Below are 17,855 nucleotides of genomic sequence, written 5' to 3'. Positions count from 1 at the left end.
AGATACCTACACAAGCCGGTCCACTATCTACTGCGCATGTAATCCCAACAAATTGTACACATATCACATTTAATAATTCCCCATTCATGCATGCATGCAGTTCTATTGAATTCAAAAGTTCTTTCAGTACCACTACATTTTTCAGGAGTTCTTTAAATAGAGAGACCTACGTGGCGTCTCCTTCGTTGAGACTGAATCTCCGAAGCAATCTACACAAACATTTCAACTATTGTAAGAACAAGCTTACCTTATTATAGTTGGGCGGCCACCCGTTTGCGAGACTGCTCCAGAAAAACCGTCACCAACCAAAAACGCCGTTGTCTGAGGTCCCTTCAACTCCTGGCAAGCTCGCCAAAGTATGTCGTGGAAAATTGTCTTAAAAGTATCACTCTTACAAGAACTTGTAAATTCAATATAGACTTTAATACAAAGTAGCAAAGCCGAGCTGGTCCGCGGAACAACTGACTTTCTCAGGCCCCAGCTCTGCTTTTATGCACATACAATACATAGGTCCATCCTTTATGTAAATGAAGAAAAACCCTTTGTGCTTTCTGCCACCATTATCTTTCAATCCTATGGATAACGCCCATATCTGAGGATAACGCCCACATCTGCTCTTGTTTCTAACATAATGGTGGCCAAACTTTCCTTATATGGACATAAAATTAATGCATGCATCGCATGCTTACCCTTACTTATTTGTCCTTGTTATCTTTACTTATGGTTAGGTGTTTATCTCCTCCTCCCTTCATTAATGTATCTCTGCTTTTCCTTCCCTCAGCACATTCTCTTTTCTCCCACAATACCTGAGGGACACCGTAGTGAATAGGTTCCACAAAGATATGAGCTGAACCAGTCGAGGGCAACGCCAGAGATTCCCACCCAACTCTTCATCCGCTCAACAAAGATGTTATGATCAATAGTTTTAAACTGAGATCTTAAAGACCTACGATAGAGCATTTAATAGCATCCGCAGCCAACAGAAGGTCATTAATGTCAACAGGAAATAGAAAAAAAGAGGAGAGTAAGACGTCCTGTGGAACTCTAAAAAGGCCTCCATATCTATATGGAAAGGGTTAAAAACAACAGCCAGCGATGTTAGAGACCTTGATGTCTTTGTGGTCTAGTGACCTTTACTTTCCCAAATCCTCCTGGTAACCCTCTGTAGTTGTTAGGACCGTTCTACCTGAGAGGAACAGATACCTGCATGTGTTCTAGTTTGGAGTTCAGCTCCAACCTCCACACTATGTGTGCAGCCTAAACCCTATTCTCTTTACAGTACATTGATTTAACCTTTATTCAACTAGGCAAGTCAGTTAAGAACAAATTCTTATTTAACAATGACGGCCTACCCCAGCCAAAACCTAACCCAGACAACGCTGGGGGACTCCCAATCACGTTCGTTTGTGATACAGCCTGGAATCGAACCAAGGTCTGTAGTGATGCCTCTAGCACTGAGATACAGTGCCTTAGACCGCTGTGATTCAGCCTGGAATCGAACCAAGGTCTGTAGTGATGCCTCTAGCACTGAGATACAGTGCCTTAGACCACTGTGATTCAGCCTGGAATCGAACCAGAGTCTGTAGTGACGCCTCTAGCACTGAGATGCAGTGCCTTAGACCGCTGTGCCACTCGGGAGCCCATGTGGGCCTGGTTAAAAGTAGTGCCCTTTAAAGGGAATAGAGTGCCATTTGTGACGAGTCATACCTATGGTCTCATCTGTTTCTCTGAGGAACAGAAACCTGCAGTTGGATTTCAGGTGCAACTTCCAAACTGTTTCTATGAGGAACAGATTTCAGGGCCAACTTCCATACTTGGTGCGTCTCAACGGTCTATATGGTGCACTACTTTTGACCAGAGCCCCCATAGTACACTATATAAAGTAGTGTACCATAAAGGGAATAGGGTGCCATTGGTCTTTCCTTAGGGTCTAGTATTGCAGTCAGTCAGAGTAGGTATCTGAGACAGGTAGACTAAATCAGATCAGTCATCCTCATCTGTAGTCACTTAGCAACAACCAGGGTCTCTGTGTTCCAGGGTCTCCGTGTTCCAGGGTCTTCCTGTTCCAAGGTCTCCGTGTTCCAGGGTCTCCGTGTTCCAAGGTCTCCGTGTTCCAAGGTCTCCGTGTTCCAAGGTCTCCGTGTTCCAAGGTCTCACCACCTAGTCCTGTCCTGCTGGGACTACATACCTCTACAGGGAGATGGATGCTGAAGGAGTCAACATGGAGGTAGGAGGAGCGATATACATTTTATATCTAATATATACTGAACAAAAATATACTGAACAAAAATATAAATGTGACATGTAAAGTGTTGGTCTCATGTTTCATGAGCTGAAATTAAAGATCCCAGAAATGTTCCATACGTACAAAAAGTTTATATCTCTCAATTTTTTTGCACAAATGTGTTAACATCCCTGTTAGTGAGCATTTCTCCTTTGCCAAGATAATCCATCCATCTGACGGTTGTGGCATATCAAGAAGCTGATTAAACAGCATGATAATTACACAGGTGCACCTTGTGCTGTGGACAATAAAAGGCAACTAAAATGTGCAGTTTGGTCACACAACACAATGCCACAGATGCCTCAAGTTGATGGAGTGTGCAATTGGCATGCTGACTGCAGGAATGTCCACCGGAGCTGTTGCCAGAGAACTGAAAGTTAATTTCATTACCATAAGCCACCTCCAACGTGGTTTTAGAGAATTAGGCAGTACGTCCAACCGGCCACACAACCGCAGGCCACGTGTATGGTGTCGTGTGGGCGAGATGTTTCCTGATGTCAGCATTGTAAACAGAGTGCCCCATGGTAACGGTGGGGTTATGGTGTGGGCAGGCATAAGCTCCCGACAACAAACACAATTACATTTTATTGATGGCAATTTGAATACACAGAGATGCCGTGATGAGATCCTGAGGCCCATTGTCGTGCCATTCATCCACTGCCATCACCTCATGTTTCAGCATGATAATGCACGGCCCCAGGTCAGAAGGATCTGTAAACAATTCCTGGAAGCTGAAGATGTCCCAGTTCTTCCATGAACTGCATACTCACCAGACATGTCACCCATTGAGCATGCTTGGGATGCTCTGGATCGACGTGTACGACAGTGTGTTCCAGTTCCCACCAATATCCAGCAACTTAATCATCAATGAAAAGGAAAAGGTGTAACCGATGTGAAATGGCTAGTAGTTAGCGGTGGTGTGCGCTAATAGCTTTTCAATCGGTGACATCACTCGCTCTGAGACCTGAAGTAGGGTTTCCCCTTGCGTTGCAAGGGCTGCAGCTTTTGTGGCGCGATGGGTAACAATGCTTCGTGGGCGTCAGTTGTTGATGTGTGCAAGGGTCCCTGGTTCAAGCCCAGGTTGGGGCGAAGAGAGGGACGGAACCTACACTGTTACAAAGGCATAACATGCACATAGGTTAGGCTACTATGGTGAGCGAGCGTTGAGCCTTTTCATTTTCAATATGTATTGATTACCCATTTATTTGTCTCTGCCTGCAAATCGTCCTCCTAAAAGGTAGACTATACCCTTTTGGCCTAGCCAAAACGTTGCATCATCATTCTTGCTGCTTCCAGTTCAGTAGCCATACCTGTGAGATCAGGTGCTCGTGTGGTGTCTATTAAATAGAGTGGGCTATAGCCTATGCATGGGCAGAGAAGCATGAGGCTGTTATCTTTCCAAGGAAATGGACTTCCTAAATAGGCCTATGGTTAGGCTATAGTTTACTACATTACCTAGAAATAGGGCTAAATATTGATCACCCATATTTCTCCTTTTGAAAATCTTCCCACTCCTGAAAGGTAGGCTATAAAAATAGCTGAAGATGAAGTGCAAGTCTCTCCAACTCTGCTCTCTTCAAACTACATCTAGCATAGTGGCTGATATAACCCAGTAATACAATATAAAGGCCATGTGAGAATCTCTGGTAATTTAACCTATTTCTGAAGTTATTTTTGTGCATTTGATATTGCCTATAGGGTGCAAAATAGCGGACACCATGGCTGGTAGGCGAGCTGCATCACATACACCTAAAATAACATTGCGGGACTGTGGTTGGTTTGGACCAGTTCTTGAGATAGTGGACAGGACTGCAGTTGGTTTGGACCAGTTCTTGAGGTAGTGGGTAGGACTGCGATTGGTTTGGACCAGTTCTTGAGGTAGTGGGTGGGACTGCGGTTGGTTTGGACCAGTTCTTGAGGTAGTGGGCAGGACTGCGGTTGGACCAGTTCTTGAGGTAGTGGGTGGGACTGCGATTGGTTTGGACCCGTTCTTGAGGTAGTGGGTGGGACTGCGGTTGGACCAGTTCTTGAGGTTGTGGGTGGGACTGCGGTTGGACCAGTTCTTGAGGTAGTGGGTGGGACTGCGGTTGGGTTGGACCAGTTCTTGAGGTTGTGGGTAGGACTGCGGTTGGACCAGTTCTTGAGGTAGTGGGTAGGACTGCGGTTGGGTTGGGCCAGTTCTTGAGGTAGTGGGTAGGCCTGTGGTTGGACCAGGTCTTGAGGTAGTGGGTGGGAGTGCGGTTGGGTTGGACCAGTTCTTGAGGTAGTGGGTGGGACTGCGGTTGGGTTGGACTAGTTCTTAAGGTAGTGGGTGGGACTGCGGTTGGACCAGTTCTTGAGGTAGTGGGTGGGACTGCGGTTGGACCAGTTCTTGAGGTAGTGGGTGGGACTGCGGTTGGACCAGTTCTTGAGGTAGTGGGTGGGACTGCGGTTGGACCAGTTCTTGAGGTAGTGGGTAGGACTGCAGTTGGTTTGGACCAGTTCTTGAGGTAGTGTGTAGGACTGCAGTTGGTTTGGACCAGTTCTTGAGGTAGTGGGTAGGACTGCGGTTGGACCAGTTCTTGAGGTAGTCGGTGGGACTGCGGTTGGACCAGGTCTTGAGGTAGTGGGTAGGACTGCAGTTGGTTTGGACCAGTTCTTGTGGTAGTGGGTGGGACTGCGGTTGCGTCCCACCTACTCAACAGCCAGTTGAATCCTGTGGCGCTTTATTCAAATCCTTAGATATGCTATTACTTCAATTTTTCAAAAATATGACTATTTTACACCATTTTAAAGATAAGACTCTCGTTAATCTAACCACACTGTCCGATTTCAAAAAGGCTTTACAACGAAAGCAAAACATTAGATTATGTCAGCAGACTACCCAGCCAGAAATAATCAGACACCCATTTTTCAAGCTAGCATATAATGTCACATAAACCCAAACCACAGCTAAATGTAGCACTAACCTTTGATGATCTTCATCAGATGACAACCCTAGGACATTATGTTATACAATACATGCATGTTTTGTTCAATCAAGTTCATATTTATATCAAAAACCATCTTTTTACATTAGCATGTGACTAGCATGTGACTAGCATTCCCACCGAACACTGCCGGTGAATTTACTAAATTACTCACGATAAACGTTTCACAAAAAGCATAACAATTATTTTAAGAATTATAGATACAGAACTCCTCTATGCACTCGATATGTCCGATTTTAAAATAGCTTTTCGGTGAAAGCACATTTTGCAATATTCTCAGTAGATAGCCCGGCATCACAGGGCTAGCTATTTAGACACCCAGCAGGTTTAGCACTCATCAAAGTCAGATTTACTATAAGAAAAATGTTCTTACCTTTGTTGTCTTCGTCAGAATGCACTCCCAGGACTTCTACTTCAATAACAAATGTTGGTTTGGTCCAAAATAATCCATCGTTATATCCAAACAGCGGCGTTTTGTTCGGTGCGTTCTAGACACTATCCTAAAGGCTAAATAAGGGTGACGAGCATGGCGCAATTCGTGACAAAAGAATTCTAAATATTCCATTACCGTACTTCGAAGCATGTCAACCGCTGTTTAAAATCAATTTTTATGCAATTTTTTCTCATAAAAAAGCGATAATATTCCGACCGGGAATCTGCGTTTAGATAAACAGACAAAGGAAAAGAAACCATTCGGTCGAAGCGGGCACGCGCCTAAGCCCATAGTACTCTGAGTGGCCACTTGCCAAAAGCGATAAAGTGTTTCAGCCAGAGCCTGCCTCGATATCGTTCAACGTTTTCCCGGGCTCTGAGACCCTATGGACGACGTAGGAAGTGTCACGTTATTGCACAGATCCTGAGTCTTCAATAAAAAGAGCCAAGATGAAACACTACTTCTCAGACAGGCCACTTCCTGCTTGAAATCTTCTCAGGTTTTGGCCTGCCATAGGAGTTCTGTTATACTCACAGACACCATTCAAACAGTTTTAGAAACTTTAGGGTGTTTTCTATCCAAAGCCAATAATTATATGCATATTCTAGTTACTGGGCAGGTGTAGTAACCAGATTAAATCGGGTACGTTTTTTATCCAGCCGTGCAAATACTGCCCCCTATCCCCAACAGGTTAGCAGACACTCTTATCCAGAGCGACTTACAGTGGCGAATGCATACATTTCAGGCATTTTTTTTGTTTGTACTGGCCCCCCGTGGGAATCGAACCCACAACCCTGGCGTTGCAAACACCATGCTCTACCAACTGAGTGTGCACCATGCTCTACCAACTCAGTGTGAAAAGTAGGGAATTAGCTAGGGAAACTGACAGATCAATAACGTTACATTGACATAATGACTAATAAAACTCACATTGCACTGAAGAAACGTCAGAATATCTATCTTCAATCGTTTTGCTGATGGTTTCATGTTTGATTCAGGTCTAGTGTGATTCAGGTCTAGTGTGATTCAGGTCTAGTGTGATTCAGGTCAAGTGTGATTCAGGTCTAGTGTGATTCAGGTCTAGTGTGATTCAGGTCTAGTGTGAATCAGGTTAGTTTGAGTCAGGTCTAGTTTGATTAGCCAACTTTTGGCCAGCTCTTTCTCTAACGGTACATCAACTGGCGCAAGCTTGCAAAGTTAATTTACTTCTAAAACGGGACAAACAAAGGCTAGAAATTATTTTTCATACAAACAACAGCTGTTAAATAGAGGTGGATATTATTACTTTCTGACCGATAACTAGAGGCTAGAGCTGACCTGGCTGTGGTAGCTATTATTAGCTAGCACAGCTTATTCATTCACCTTTGTCGAGATGGGATGAAACATTAGCTTACGTTACTGTACATGTCTGTTACAATACTAGCTCAGCACTGCGAATAAACAGTAGTTTTTTTTCTGTTAAGTTAAACAGCAGTTACCTTGCCAGCTACATCAGTCAATTAAAGAGTAGCCAGTTTCTCCTCTGCTTGCTTTTACAACTCGGTGACAGAGTGCACCACATACACACTGAACTAAGCTCAACTCTCCCATGCTGGTCCAGACAGCCTTCCAGAAGCTTTGCCTACACACACCATGTCAGCACGCTCTGTGGTGTCCGGGGTAGTCATAAACTCAGCCGGCTGAACACTCTAAACAGCCTTCGGAGGTGTCCGCGGTGTCAGAGGTGTCCGCATGGTCCTAAAGCACACCGTTGCCACCTTTTGGATCACATTGCAATGATAAAACTGGGTGGGGGACAAAAATGCAATTTCAGAATGTGGGACTTGACCCCCCATATCCCCAGTGAAAGTTGCGTCCCTAATATGAACTGTAACTCAGTAAACTCTTTGAAACTGTTGCATTTCTATTTTCGTTCATTATATTTTAACATGATTGCTGTTCACTTCAGCTTGTAACACCTTATCACAGATATGATTGTGCAGCTCATGGAGATAAATTGTTTACATTTTAGTCATTTAGCAGACGCTCTTATCCAGAGAAATTTACAATAGTGAATGCATACATAAAAAAAAAAAACAATTGTACTCGCCCCCCGTGGGAATCGAACCCACAACCCTGGCATTGCACACACCATGCTGGCGTTGCAAACACCATGCGCTACCAACTGAGCCACAGGGAAGACGACTGACTCAGATTGACGACTAACCCAGATTGACTGACTCAGACTAGGAGCTAGTAAAACAGGAACTGATACCATTGTAGGTCAAATATACTGCTCAAAAAAATAAAGGGAGCACTAAAATAACACATCCTAGATCTGAATGAATGAAATAATCTTTATTGTCAATCAGTGTTGCTTCCTAAGTGGACAGTTTGATTTCACAGAAGTGTGATTGATTTGGAGTTGCATTGTGTTGTTTAAGTGTTCCCTTTTTTTTTGGAGCAGTGTATAATGGTATATTTATTAGTATTTCATGCTATCATTGTTGCTGGGTATAGTTGAACCTATTTCCCCTCATAGGAATCTCACTCATTAAGACTTGTTGAATCTCAGCTGTTTCCTACAGGGAACCTGTATAGCACTGTAGAGGAAGGATGGAGACATACTAACCCCAAATACAGCAATGGAACCAATGCCACCAGTGATTTCTACGGCAGCGGCGACTTTGACGAAGAGTACGGGGATGAACTCTGTTCCAAGACAGACGTGGTCTGGTTCGGAGCCCTCGTCACACCCATGGTCCTCTCCGTGGTCATTGTGCTAAGCCTTGTGGGTAACCTGCTGGTGCTGGTGATTCTGGCCAGGTAGGACAGTCTGATGATGAGAAACAGATAAGGAATATTTTCCTCATTTTAACTTGGCTTGCTGCTCTTGTTATGCATCTTGTTCGGAGAGAGCGAGGTAACTAGTGACAGTCTAAGGATGGAGGAAATTTTGTACTGGTCTTAACGGTCTGTGTGGAGGAGTAGAGTCTTCCTCAGTGGTCTGTGTTACCTGGAGGAGTGGAGCCTTCCTCAGTGGTCTGTGTGGAGGAGTGGAGTCTTCCTCAGTGGTCTGTGTGGAGGAGTGGAGTCTTCCTCAGTGGTCTGTGTGGAGGAGTGGGGTCTTCCTCAGTGGTCTGTGTGGAGGAGTGGGGTCTTCCTCAGTGGTCTGTGTGGAGGAGTGGAGTCTTCCTCAGTGGTCTGTGTGGAGGAGTGGAGTCTTCCTCAGTGGTCTGTGTGGAGGAGTGGAGTCTTCCTCAGTGGTCTGTGTTATCTGAAGGAGTGGAGTCTTCCTCAGTGGTCTGTGTTATCTGAAGGAGTGGAGTCTTCCTCAGTGGTCTGTGTTATATGAAGGAGTGGAGTCTTCCTCACTGCCTTATAGCCTAGTTCAGGGAGCTCTAACCCAGTTCCTGAAGAACTACCATCCTGGAGGTTTTCACTCCAACCCTGCTGTAGCACACCTGATTCTAATAATTAGCTGGTTGATAAACTGAATCAGGTTAGTTACAACTGGGGTTGGAGTGAAAACCTCCAGGAACAGGGTCGGAGTTAAAACCTCCAGGAGGGTCTCTCTCCAGGAACAGGGTCGGAGTTAAAACCTCCAGGAGGGTCTCTCTCCAGGAACAGGGTCGGAGTTAAAACCTCCAGGAGGGTATCTCTCCAGGAACAGGGTCAGAGTTAAAACCTCCAGGAGGGTATCTCTCCAGGAACTGGGTCAGAGTTAAAACCTCCAGGAGGGTATCTCTCCAGGAACAGGGTCAGAGTTAAAACCTCCAGGAGGGTATCTCTCCAGGAACAGGGTCAGAGTTAAAACCTACAGGAGGGTATCTCTCCAGGAACAGGGTTGAAGAGCCTAGTTTAAACCATAACTATTACTGTAGTCTTCAGAGTTACAGGGTAGACCTATTACTGTAGTCTTCATCAGGGTTACAGGGTAGGACTATTACTGTAGTCTTCATCAGGGTAGAACTATTACTGTAGTCTTCATCAGGGTAGAACTATAACTGTAGTCTTCATCAGGGTAGAACTATAACTGTAGTCTTCATCAGGGTAGAACTATAACTGTAGTCTTCATCAGGGTTACAGGGTAGAACTATTACTGTAGTCTTCATCAGGGTTGCAGGGTAGGACTATTACTGTAGCCTTCATCAGGGTTACAGGGTAGACCCTACTGTAGTCTTCATCAGGGTTACAGGGTAGAACTATTACTGTAGTCTTCATCAGGGTTACAGGGTAGAACTATTACTGTAGTCTTCATCAGGGTTGCAGGGTAGGACTATTACTGTAGCCTTCATCAGGGTTACAGGGTAGACCCTACTGTAGTCTTCATCAGGGTTACAGGGTAGACTATTACTGTAGTCTTCATCAGGGTTACAGGATAGCACTATTACTGTAGGCTTCATCAGGGTTACAGGGTAGAACTATTACTGTAGTCTTCATCAGGGTAGAACTATTACTGTAGTCTTCATCAGGGTAGGACTATTACTGTAGTCTTCATCAGGGTAGAACTATTACTGTAGTCTTCATCAGGGTTACAGGGTAGAACTATTACTGTAGTCTTCATCAGGGTTACAGGGTAGGACTATTACTGTAGTCTTCATCAGGGTTACAGGGTAGAACTATTACTGTAGTCTTCATCAGGGTTACAGGGTAGAACTATTACTGTAGTCTTCATCAGGGTAGAACTATTACTGTAGTCTTCATCAGGGTTACAGGGTAGGACTATTACTGTAGTCTTCATTAGGGTAGAACTATTACTGTAGTCTTCATCAGAGTTACAGGGTAGAACTATTACTGTAGTCATCAGGGTTACAGGGTAGAACTATTACTGTAGTCTTCATTAGGGTTACAGGGTGTTTAAAACAGTGTTGTGTTTAAAACAGTGTTGTGTTGCGTTTAAAACAGTTGTGTTTAAAACGGTGTTGTGTTTAAAACGGTGTTGTGTTTAAAACGGTGTTGTGTGTCTCTGCTTCTCTCCCAGGTACGAGCATCTTCGGTCAATGACAAATGCGTTCATGATGAACCTGGCGTTGTCTGACCTGGTGTTCACCTGCGGCCTTCCCTTCTGGGTCTCCTATCACCTGAGTGGCTGGAGCTACGGTGACCTCACCTGTAAGGCAGTCAGCTTCCTATTCTATGCTGGCTACTACAGCAGTGGCATCTTCCTCATCCTAATGACGCTGCATCGTTACCTGGCCGTGCTCCGCCCCCTGTCGCGCCTGGTGTCAGGCCCCTCCCGCTCTCAGGGCACCTGGAGCGCTGTCGTATCATTGGTCGTCTGGACCGTCAGTCTGTTAGCTGCTATGCCAGCTCTCATCTTTACCAAGCTCATCATCACTGATTCTAACGACCTTAAAGACCTTCTGGACCATAACAACCCTGATGGGCCTAGTGACTCTCCCGCCCCTAGTGGTGAACAGCGGTACTGTGAGGTTGCAGATGTCAGCTGGAGGCTGTGGGGGGTCTACCAGCAAAACATCCTGTTCATAGTGACATTATTAGTGGTGTGTGTCTGTTACAGTCAGATTGTAGTCCGCCTCCTGAGGCCCAGGGTTAGGGTTAGACGCCAGAGGAGCGGAGGAGACAGTAGGAGTCAGAGAACAGCCAGGCTGGTCTTGGGCCTGGTCCTTGTTTTCTTTGTGGGCTGGGCGCCGTACAACGTGGTTATCTTCCTCAGGACGCTGGTGTATAAGAGTCAAGATGGCGGCGGTGTTGACAGTGTTGCGTCATCCTCAACACCATGGGAGGAGTGTGGCACCAGCAATACGTTGGACTACTCCTTCTATGCGACCAGGCTGCTGGCGTTCTCCTACTGCTGTCTCAACCCACTGTTCTACGTGTTCGTTGGGGTCAAGTTCCGGAACCACCTGAAGAGAATGTTGAAGGGTTGTTGTCACGGTGTTACCGTTGTCAATAACAACACCAACAATAGCAGTGTTCTGTACAGGAGCAGCAGAATGACATCACAGTCCAGTGGGGAGGAGTTCTCACTTTAAATAGCAGCACTGTAAACACCAACAATAGCAGTGGTCTGTACAGAAGTAGGAGACTGACTCACAGTCCAGGGGGAAGGAGTCACTTTCATACTAGATATTGTAGTATTCTTTACTTCGTCATACCTGGAGCCTTACACTTTCATACTAGATATTGTAGTATTATTTACTTCATGTTACCTGGAGCCTTACACTTTCATACTAGATATTTTATTGTAGTATTATTTACTTCATGTTACCTTGAGCCATTCACTGGGTCTATTTTCCATTCATATTATCCATTTGCAGATAATGATTGCATTCCTCAAGACTATTTGAGGTGTTTATATCAAATCCATTTAATACCACGTTTCATACCAGGTTTAGAAGCAAATTAAATTGTGATTGTTGTATTTTGATTGCTGTAAGCCAAATCAAATTGTATTTGTCACATACACGTGATTAGCAGATGTTATTGTGGGTGTAGCGAAATGCTTGTGTTTCTAGCTCCAATTGTGCAGTAATATCTAACAATTCACAACAACACACACAACACACACGCACAACCTCAAAGTAAAATAATGGAATTAAGGAATATTTAAATATTAGGATGAGCAATGTCAGAGCGGCATAGACTAAAATACAGTAGAATAGAATACAGTATATACATATGAAACGAGTAAAGCAGTAGAATAGAATACAGTAGATACACATGAGATGAGCAAAGCAGTAGAATAGAATACAGTAGATACACATGAGATGAGTAAAGCAGTAGGATAGAATACAGTATATACATATGAGATGAGTAAAGCAGTAGAATAGAATACAGTAGATACATATGAGATGAGTAAAGCAGTAGGATAGAATACAGTATATACACATGAGATGAGTAAAGCAGTAGAATAGAATACAGTATATACATATGAGTTGAGTAAAGCAAAAATATGTAAACATTATTAAAGTGACTAGTGTTCCATTCCTTAAAGTGGCCAGTGATTTCTAGTCTATGTACATAGGCAGCATTCTCTAATGTGCTAGTGATGGCTGTTTAACAGTCTGATGGCCTTTTCAGTCTCTCGGTCCCCGCTTTGATGCACCTGTACTGACCTCGCCTTCTGGATGATAGCGGGGTGAACAGGCAGTGGCTCGGGTGGTTGTTGTCCTTGATGATCTTTTTGGCCTTCCTGTGACATCGGGTGGTGTAGGTGTCCTGGAGGGCAGGTAGTTTGCCCCCGGTGATACGTTGGGCAGATTTAAGCTCCACTGCTGTCCATCGATGTGGATAGGGGCGTGCTCCCTCTGCTGTTTCCTGAAGTCCACGATCATCTCCTTTGTTTTGTTGACGTTGGGGGAGAGGTTATTTTCCTGACACCACACTCCGAGGGCCCTCACCTCCTCCCTGTAGGCCGTCTCGTCGTTGTTGGTTATCAAGCCCACTACTGTTGTGTTGTCTACAAACTTGATGATTGAGTTGGAGGCGTGCATGGCCAAGGGTGAACAGGGAGTACAGGAGATCGTTGAGCACACACCCTTGTGGGGCCCCAGTGTTGAGGATCAGCGAAGTAGAGGTGTTGTTTCCTACCTTCACCACCTGGGGGCGGCCTGTCAGAAAGTCCAGGACCCAGTTGCACAGCGCGGGGTTGAGACCCAGGGCCTCGAGCTTAATGACGTGTTTGGAGGGTACAATGGTGTCGAATGCTGAGCTGTAGTCAATGAACAGCATTCTAACATACAGATATTATTTTTGTCCAGATGGGATAGGGCAGTGTGCAGTGCGATGGTGACTGCGTCGTCTGTGGACCTATTGGGGCGGTAAGCAAATTGGAGTGGGTCTAGGGTGTCAGGTAGGGTGGAGGTGATATGATCCTTGACTTGTCTCTCAAAGCACTTCATGATGACAGAAGTGAGTGCTACGGGGCGATAGTCATTACGTTCAGTTACCTTTGCTTTCTTGGGTACAGGAACAATGGTGGCCATCTTGAAGCATGTGGGGAAAGCAGACTGGGATAGAGAGAGATTGAATATGTCTGTAAACACACCAGCCATTGTGTTGCCATACTGTAGGTTTATATAATCAGCATATATTTTTCAAGGTCAGATTTTAATTGTGTAAATATTGAAATATTGTTTAATGTTTTTAAGTCTTCTGAATAAAGTATTGATTTGTTTTAACATTGATGGAAAATGTCTAAACTGTCCAGTATATCACAATTATTAAAACTTTGATAATTTGACTAAATTTGAAACTGAGGTGAAAATGAGGAACAACATGCAGTCTGTCCCCTCCTCTCTAGAACAGGTTAACAGCTCTCTAAATGAGGAACAACATGCAGTCTGTCCCCTCCACCCTAGAACAGGTTAACAGCTCTCTAAATGAGGAACAACATGCAGTCTGTCCCCTCCTCTCTAGAACAGGTTAACAGCTCTCTAAATGAGGAACAACATGCAGTCTGTCCCCTCCACCCTAGAACAGGTTAACAGCTCTCTAAATGAGGAACAACATGCAGTCTGTCCCCTCCACCCTAGAACAGGTTAACAGCTCTCTAAATGAGGAACAACATGCAGTCTGTCCCCTCCACCCTAGAACAGGTTAACAGCTCTCTAAATGAGGAACAACATGCAGTCTGTCCCCTCCTCTCTAGAACAGGTTAACAGCTCTCTAAATGAGGAACAACATGCAGTCTGTCCCCTCCTCTCTAGAACAGGTTAACAGCTCTCTAAATGAGGAACAACATGCAGTCTGTCCCCTCCTCTCTAGAACAGGTTAACAGCTCTCTAAATGAGGAACAACATGCAGTCTGTCCCCTCCTCTCTAGAACAGGTTAACAGCTCTCTAAATGAGGAACAACATGCAGTCTGTCCCCTCCACCCTAGAACAGGTTAACAGCTCTCTAAATGAGGAACAACATGCAGTCTGTCCCCTCCTCTCTAGAACAGGTTAACAGCTCTCTAAATGAGGAACAACATGCAGTCTGTCCCCTCCTCTCTAGAACAGGTTAACAGCTCTCTAAATGAGGAACAACATGCAGTCTGTCCCCTCCTCTCTAGAACAGGTTAACAGCTCTCTAAATGAGGAACAACATGCAGTCTGTCCCCTCCACTCTAGAACAGGTTAACAGCTCTCTAAATGAGGAACAACATGCAGTCTGTCCCCTCCTCTCTAGAACAGGTTAACAGCTCTCTAAATGAGGAACAACATGCAGTCTGTCCCCTCCACTCTAGAACAGGTTAACAGCTCTCTAAATGAGGAACAACATGCAGTCTGTCCCCTCCTCTCTAGAACAGGTTAACAGCTCTCTAAATGAGGAACAACATGCAGTCTGTCCCCTCCACTCTAGAACAGGTTAACAGCTCTCTAAATGAGGAACAACATGCAGTCTGTCCCCTCCACTCTAGAACAGGTTAACAGCTCTCTAAATGAGGAACAACATGCAGTCTGTCCCCTCCACTCTAGAACAGGTTAACAGCTCTCTAAATGAGGAACAACATGCAGTCTGTCCCCTCCACTCTAGAACAGGTTAACAGCTCTCTAAATGAGGAACAACATGCAGTCTGTCCCCTCCTCTCTAGAACAGGTTAACAGCTCTCTAAATGAGGAACAACATGCAGTCTGTCCCCTCCACTCTAGAACAGGTTAACAGCTCTCTAAATGAGGAACAACATGCAGTCTGTCCCCTCCTCTCTAGAACAGGTTAACAGCTCTCTAAATGAGGAACAACATGCAGTCTGTCCCCTCCACCCTAGAACAGGTTAACAGCTCTCTAAATGAGGAACAACATGCAGTCTGTCCCCTCCTCTCTAGAACAGGTTAACAGCTCTCTAAATGAGGAACAACATGCAGTCTGTCCCCTCCACTCTAGAACAGGTTAACAGCTCTCTAAATGAGGAACAACATGCAGTCTGTCCCCTCCTCTCTAGAACAGGTTAACAGCTCTCTAAATGAGGAACAACATGCAGTCTGTCCCCTCCACTCTAGAACAGGTTAACAGCTCTCTAAATGAGGAACAACATGCAGTCTGTCCCCTCCTCTCTAGAACAGGTTAACAGCTCTCTAAATGAGGAACAACATGCAGTCTGTCCCCTCCACCCTAGAACAGGTTAACAGCTCTCTAAATGAGGAACAACATGCAGTCTGTCCCCTCCACTCTAGAACAGGTTAACAGCTCTCTAAATGAGGAACAACATGCAGTCTGTCCCCTCCACTCTAGAACAGGTTAACAGCTCTCTAAATGAGGAACAACATGCAGTCTGTCCCCTCCTCTCTAGAACAGGTTAACAGCTCTCTAAATGAGGAACAACATGCAGTCTGTCCCCTCCACTCTAGAACAGGTTAACAGCTCTCTAAATGAGGAACAACATGCAGTCTGTCCCCTCCTCTCTAGAACAGGTTAACAGCTCTCTAAATGAGGAACAACATGCAGTCTGTCCCCTCCACTCTAGAACAGGTTAACAGCTCTCTAAATGAGGAACAACATGCAGTCTGTCCCCTCCACTCTAGAACAGGTTAACAGCTCTCTAAATGAGGAACAACATGCAGTCTGTCCCCTCCACCCTAGAACAGGTTAACAGCTCTCTAAATGAGGAACAACATGCAGTCTGTCCCCTCCACTCTAGAACAGGTTAACAGCTCTCTAAATGAGGAACAACATGCAGTCTGTCCCCTCCTCTCTAGAACAGGTTAACAGCTCTCTAAATGAGGAACAACATGCAGTCTGTCCCCTCCTCTCTAGAACAGGTTAACAGCTCTCTAAATGAGGAACAACATGCAGTCTGTCCCCTCCACTCTAGAACAGGTTAACAGCTCTCTAAATGAGGAACAACATGCAGTCTGTCCCCACCTCTTTAGAACAGGTTAACAGCTCTCTAAATGAGGAACAACATGCAGTCTGTCCCCTCCTCTCTAGAACAGGTTAACAGCTCTCTAAATGAGGAACAACATGCAGTCTGTCCCCTCCACCCTAGAACAGGTTAACAGCTCTCTAAATGAGGAACAACATGCAGTCTGTCCCCTCCTCTCTAGAACAGGTTAACAGCTCTCTAAATGAGGAACAACATGCAGTCTGTCCCCTCCACCCTAGAACAGGTTAACAGCTCTCTAAATGAGGAACAACATGCAGTCTGTCCCCTCCACCCTAGAACAGATTAACAGCTCTCTAAATGAGGAACATCATGCAGTCTGTAACCTCCACCCTAGAACAGGTTAACAGCTCTTTAAATGAGGAACAATCTGAAGTCTGTCCCATCCTCTCTAGAACAGGTTAAAAGCTCTCTAAATGAGGAACAACATGCAGTCTGTCCCCTCCTCTCTAGAACAGATTAACAGCTCTCTAAATGAGGAACGAACAGGTTAACGGCTCTCTAAATAAGGAACAACATGCAGTCTGTCCCATCCTCTCTAGAACAGGTTAAAAGCTCTCTAAATGAGGAACAACATGCAGTCTGTCCCCTCCACCCTAGAACAGGTTAACAGCTCTCTAAATGAGGAACAACATGCAGTCTGTCCCCTCCACCCTAGAACAGGTTAACAGCTCTCTAAATGAGGAACAACATGCAGTCTGTCCCCTCCACCCTAGAACAGGTTAACAGCTCTCTAAATGAGGAACAACATGCAGTCTGTCCCCTCCACCCTAGAACAGGTTAACAGCTCTTTAAATGAGGAACAACATGCAGTCTGTCCCCTCCTCTCTAGAACAGGTTAACAGCTCTCTAAATGAGGAACAACATGCAGTCTGTCCCCTCCTCTCTAGAACAGGTTAACAGCTCTCTAAATGAGGAACAACATGCAGTCTGTCCCCTCCTCTCTAGAACAGGTTAACAGCTCTCTAAATGAGGAACAACATGCAGTCTGTCCCCTCCACTCTAGAACAGGTTAACAGCTCTCTAAATGAGGAACAACATGCAGTCTGTCCCCTCCACCCTAGAACAGGTTAACAGCTCTCTAAATGAGGAACAACATGCAGTCTGTCCCCTCCTCTCTAGAACAGGTTAACAGCTCTCTAAATGAGGAACAACATGCAGTCTGTCCCCTCCTCTCTAGAACAGGTTAACAGCTCTCTAAATGAGGAACAACATGCAGTCTGTCCCCTCCTCTCTAGAACAGGTTAACAGCTCTCTAAATGAGGAACAACATGCAGTCTGTCCCCTCCTCTCTAGAACAGGTTAACAGCTCTCTAAATGAGGAACAACATGCAGTCTGTCCCCTCCTCTCTAGAACA

General features: G+C 45.1%; 1 protein-coding gene across 1 annotated transcript; it reads left to right on the top strand.

The window, feature by feature from the left end:
- Positions 1-1,637: 1,637 nt before the first annotated feature.
- LOC106595329 (chemokine XC receptor 1-like) lies at positions 1,638-12,264 on the top strand. Its single transcript, XM_014186705.2, has 3 exons — positions 1,638-2,227; positions 8,241-8,491; positions 10,650-12,264. Exons 1-3 carry the CDS (start codon positions 2,201-2,203, stop codon positions 11,662-11,664), a joined length of 1,293 nt encoding a protein of 430 aa, XP_014042180.2. The 5' UTR covers positions 1,638-2,200; the 3' UTR covers positions 11,665-12,264.
- The last annotated feature ends 5,591 nt before the right edge of the window (positions 12,265-17,855 follow it).

Source organism: Salmo salar, chromosome ssa14 (assembly GCF_905237065.1).
Source record: "Salmo salar chromosome ssa14, Ssal_v3.1, whole genome shotgun sequence".
Classification (NCBI taxonomy): domain Eukaryota; kingdom Metazoa; phylum Chordata; class Actinopteri; order Salmoniformes; family Salmonidae; genus Salmo; species Salmo salar.
The sequence above is the reverse complement of the archived record's forward strand: the minus strand, read 5'-3'. Positions and strand labels throughout refer to the sequence as shown.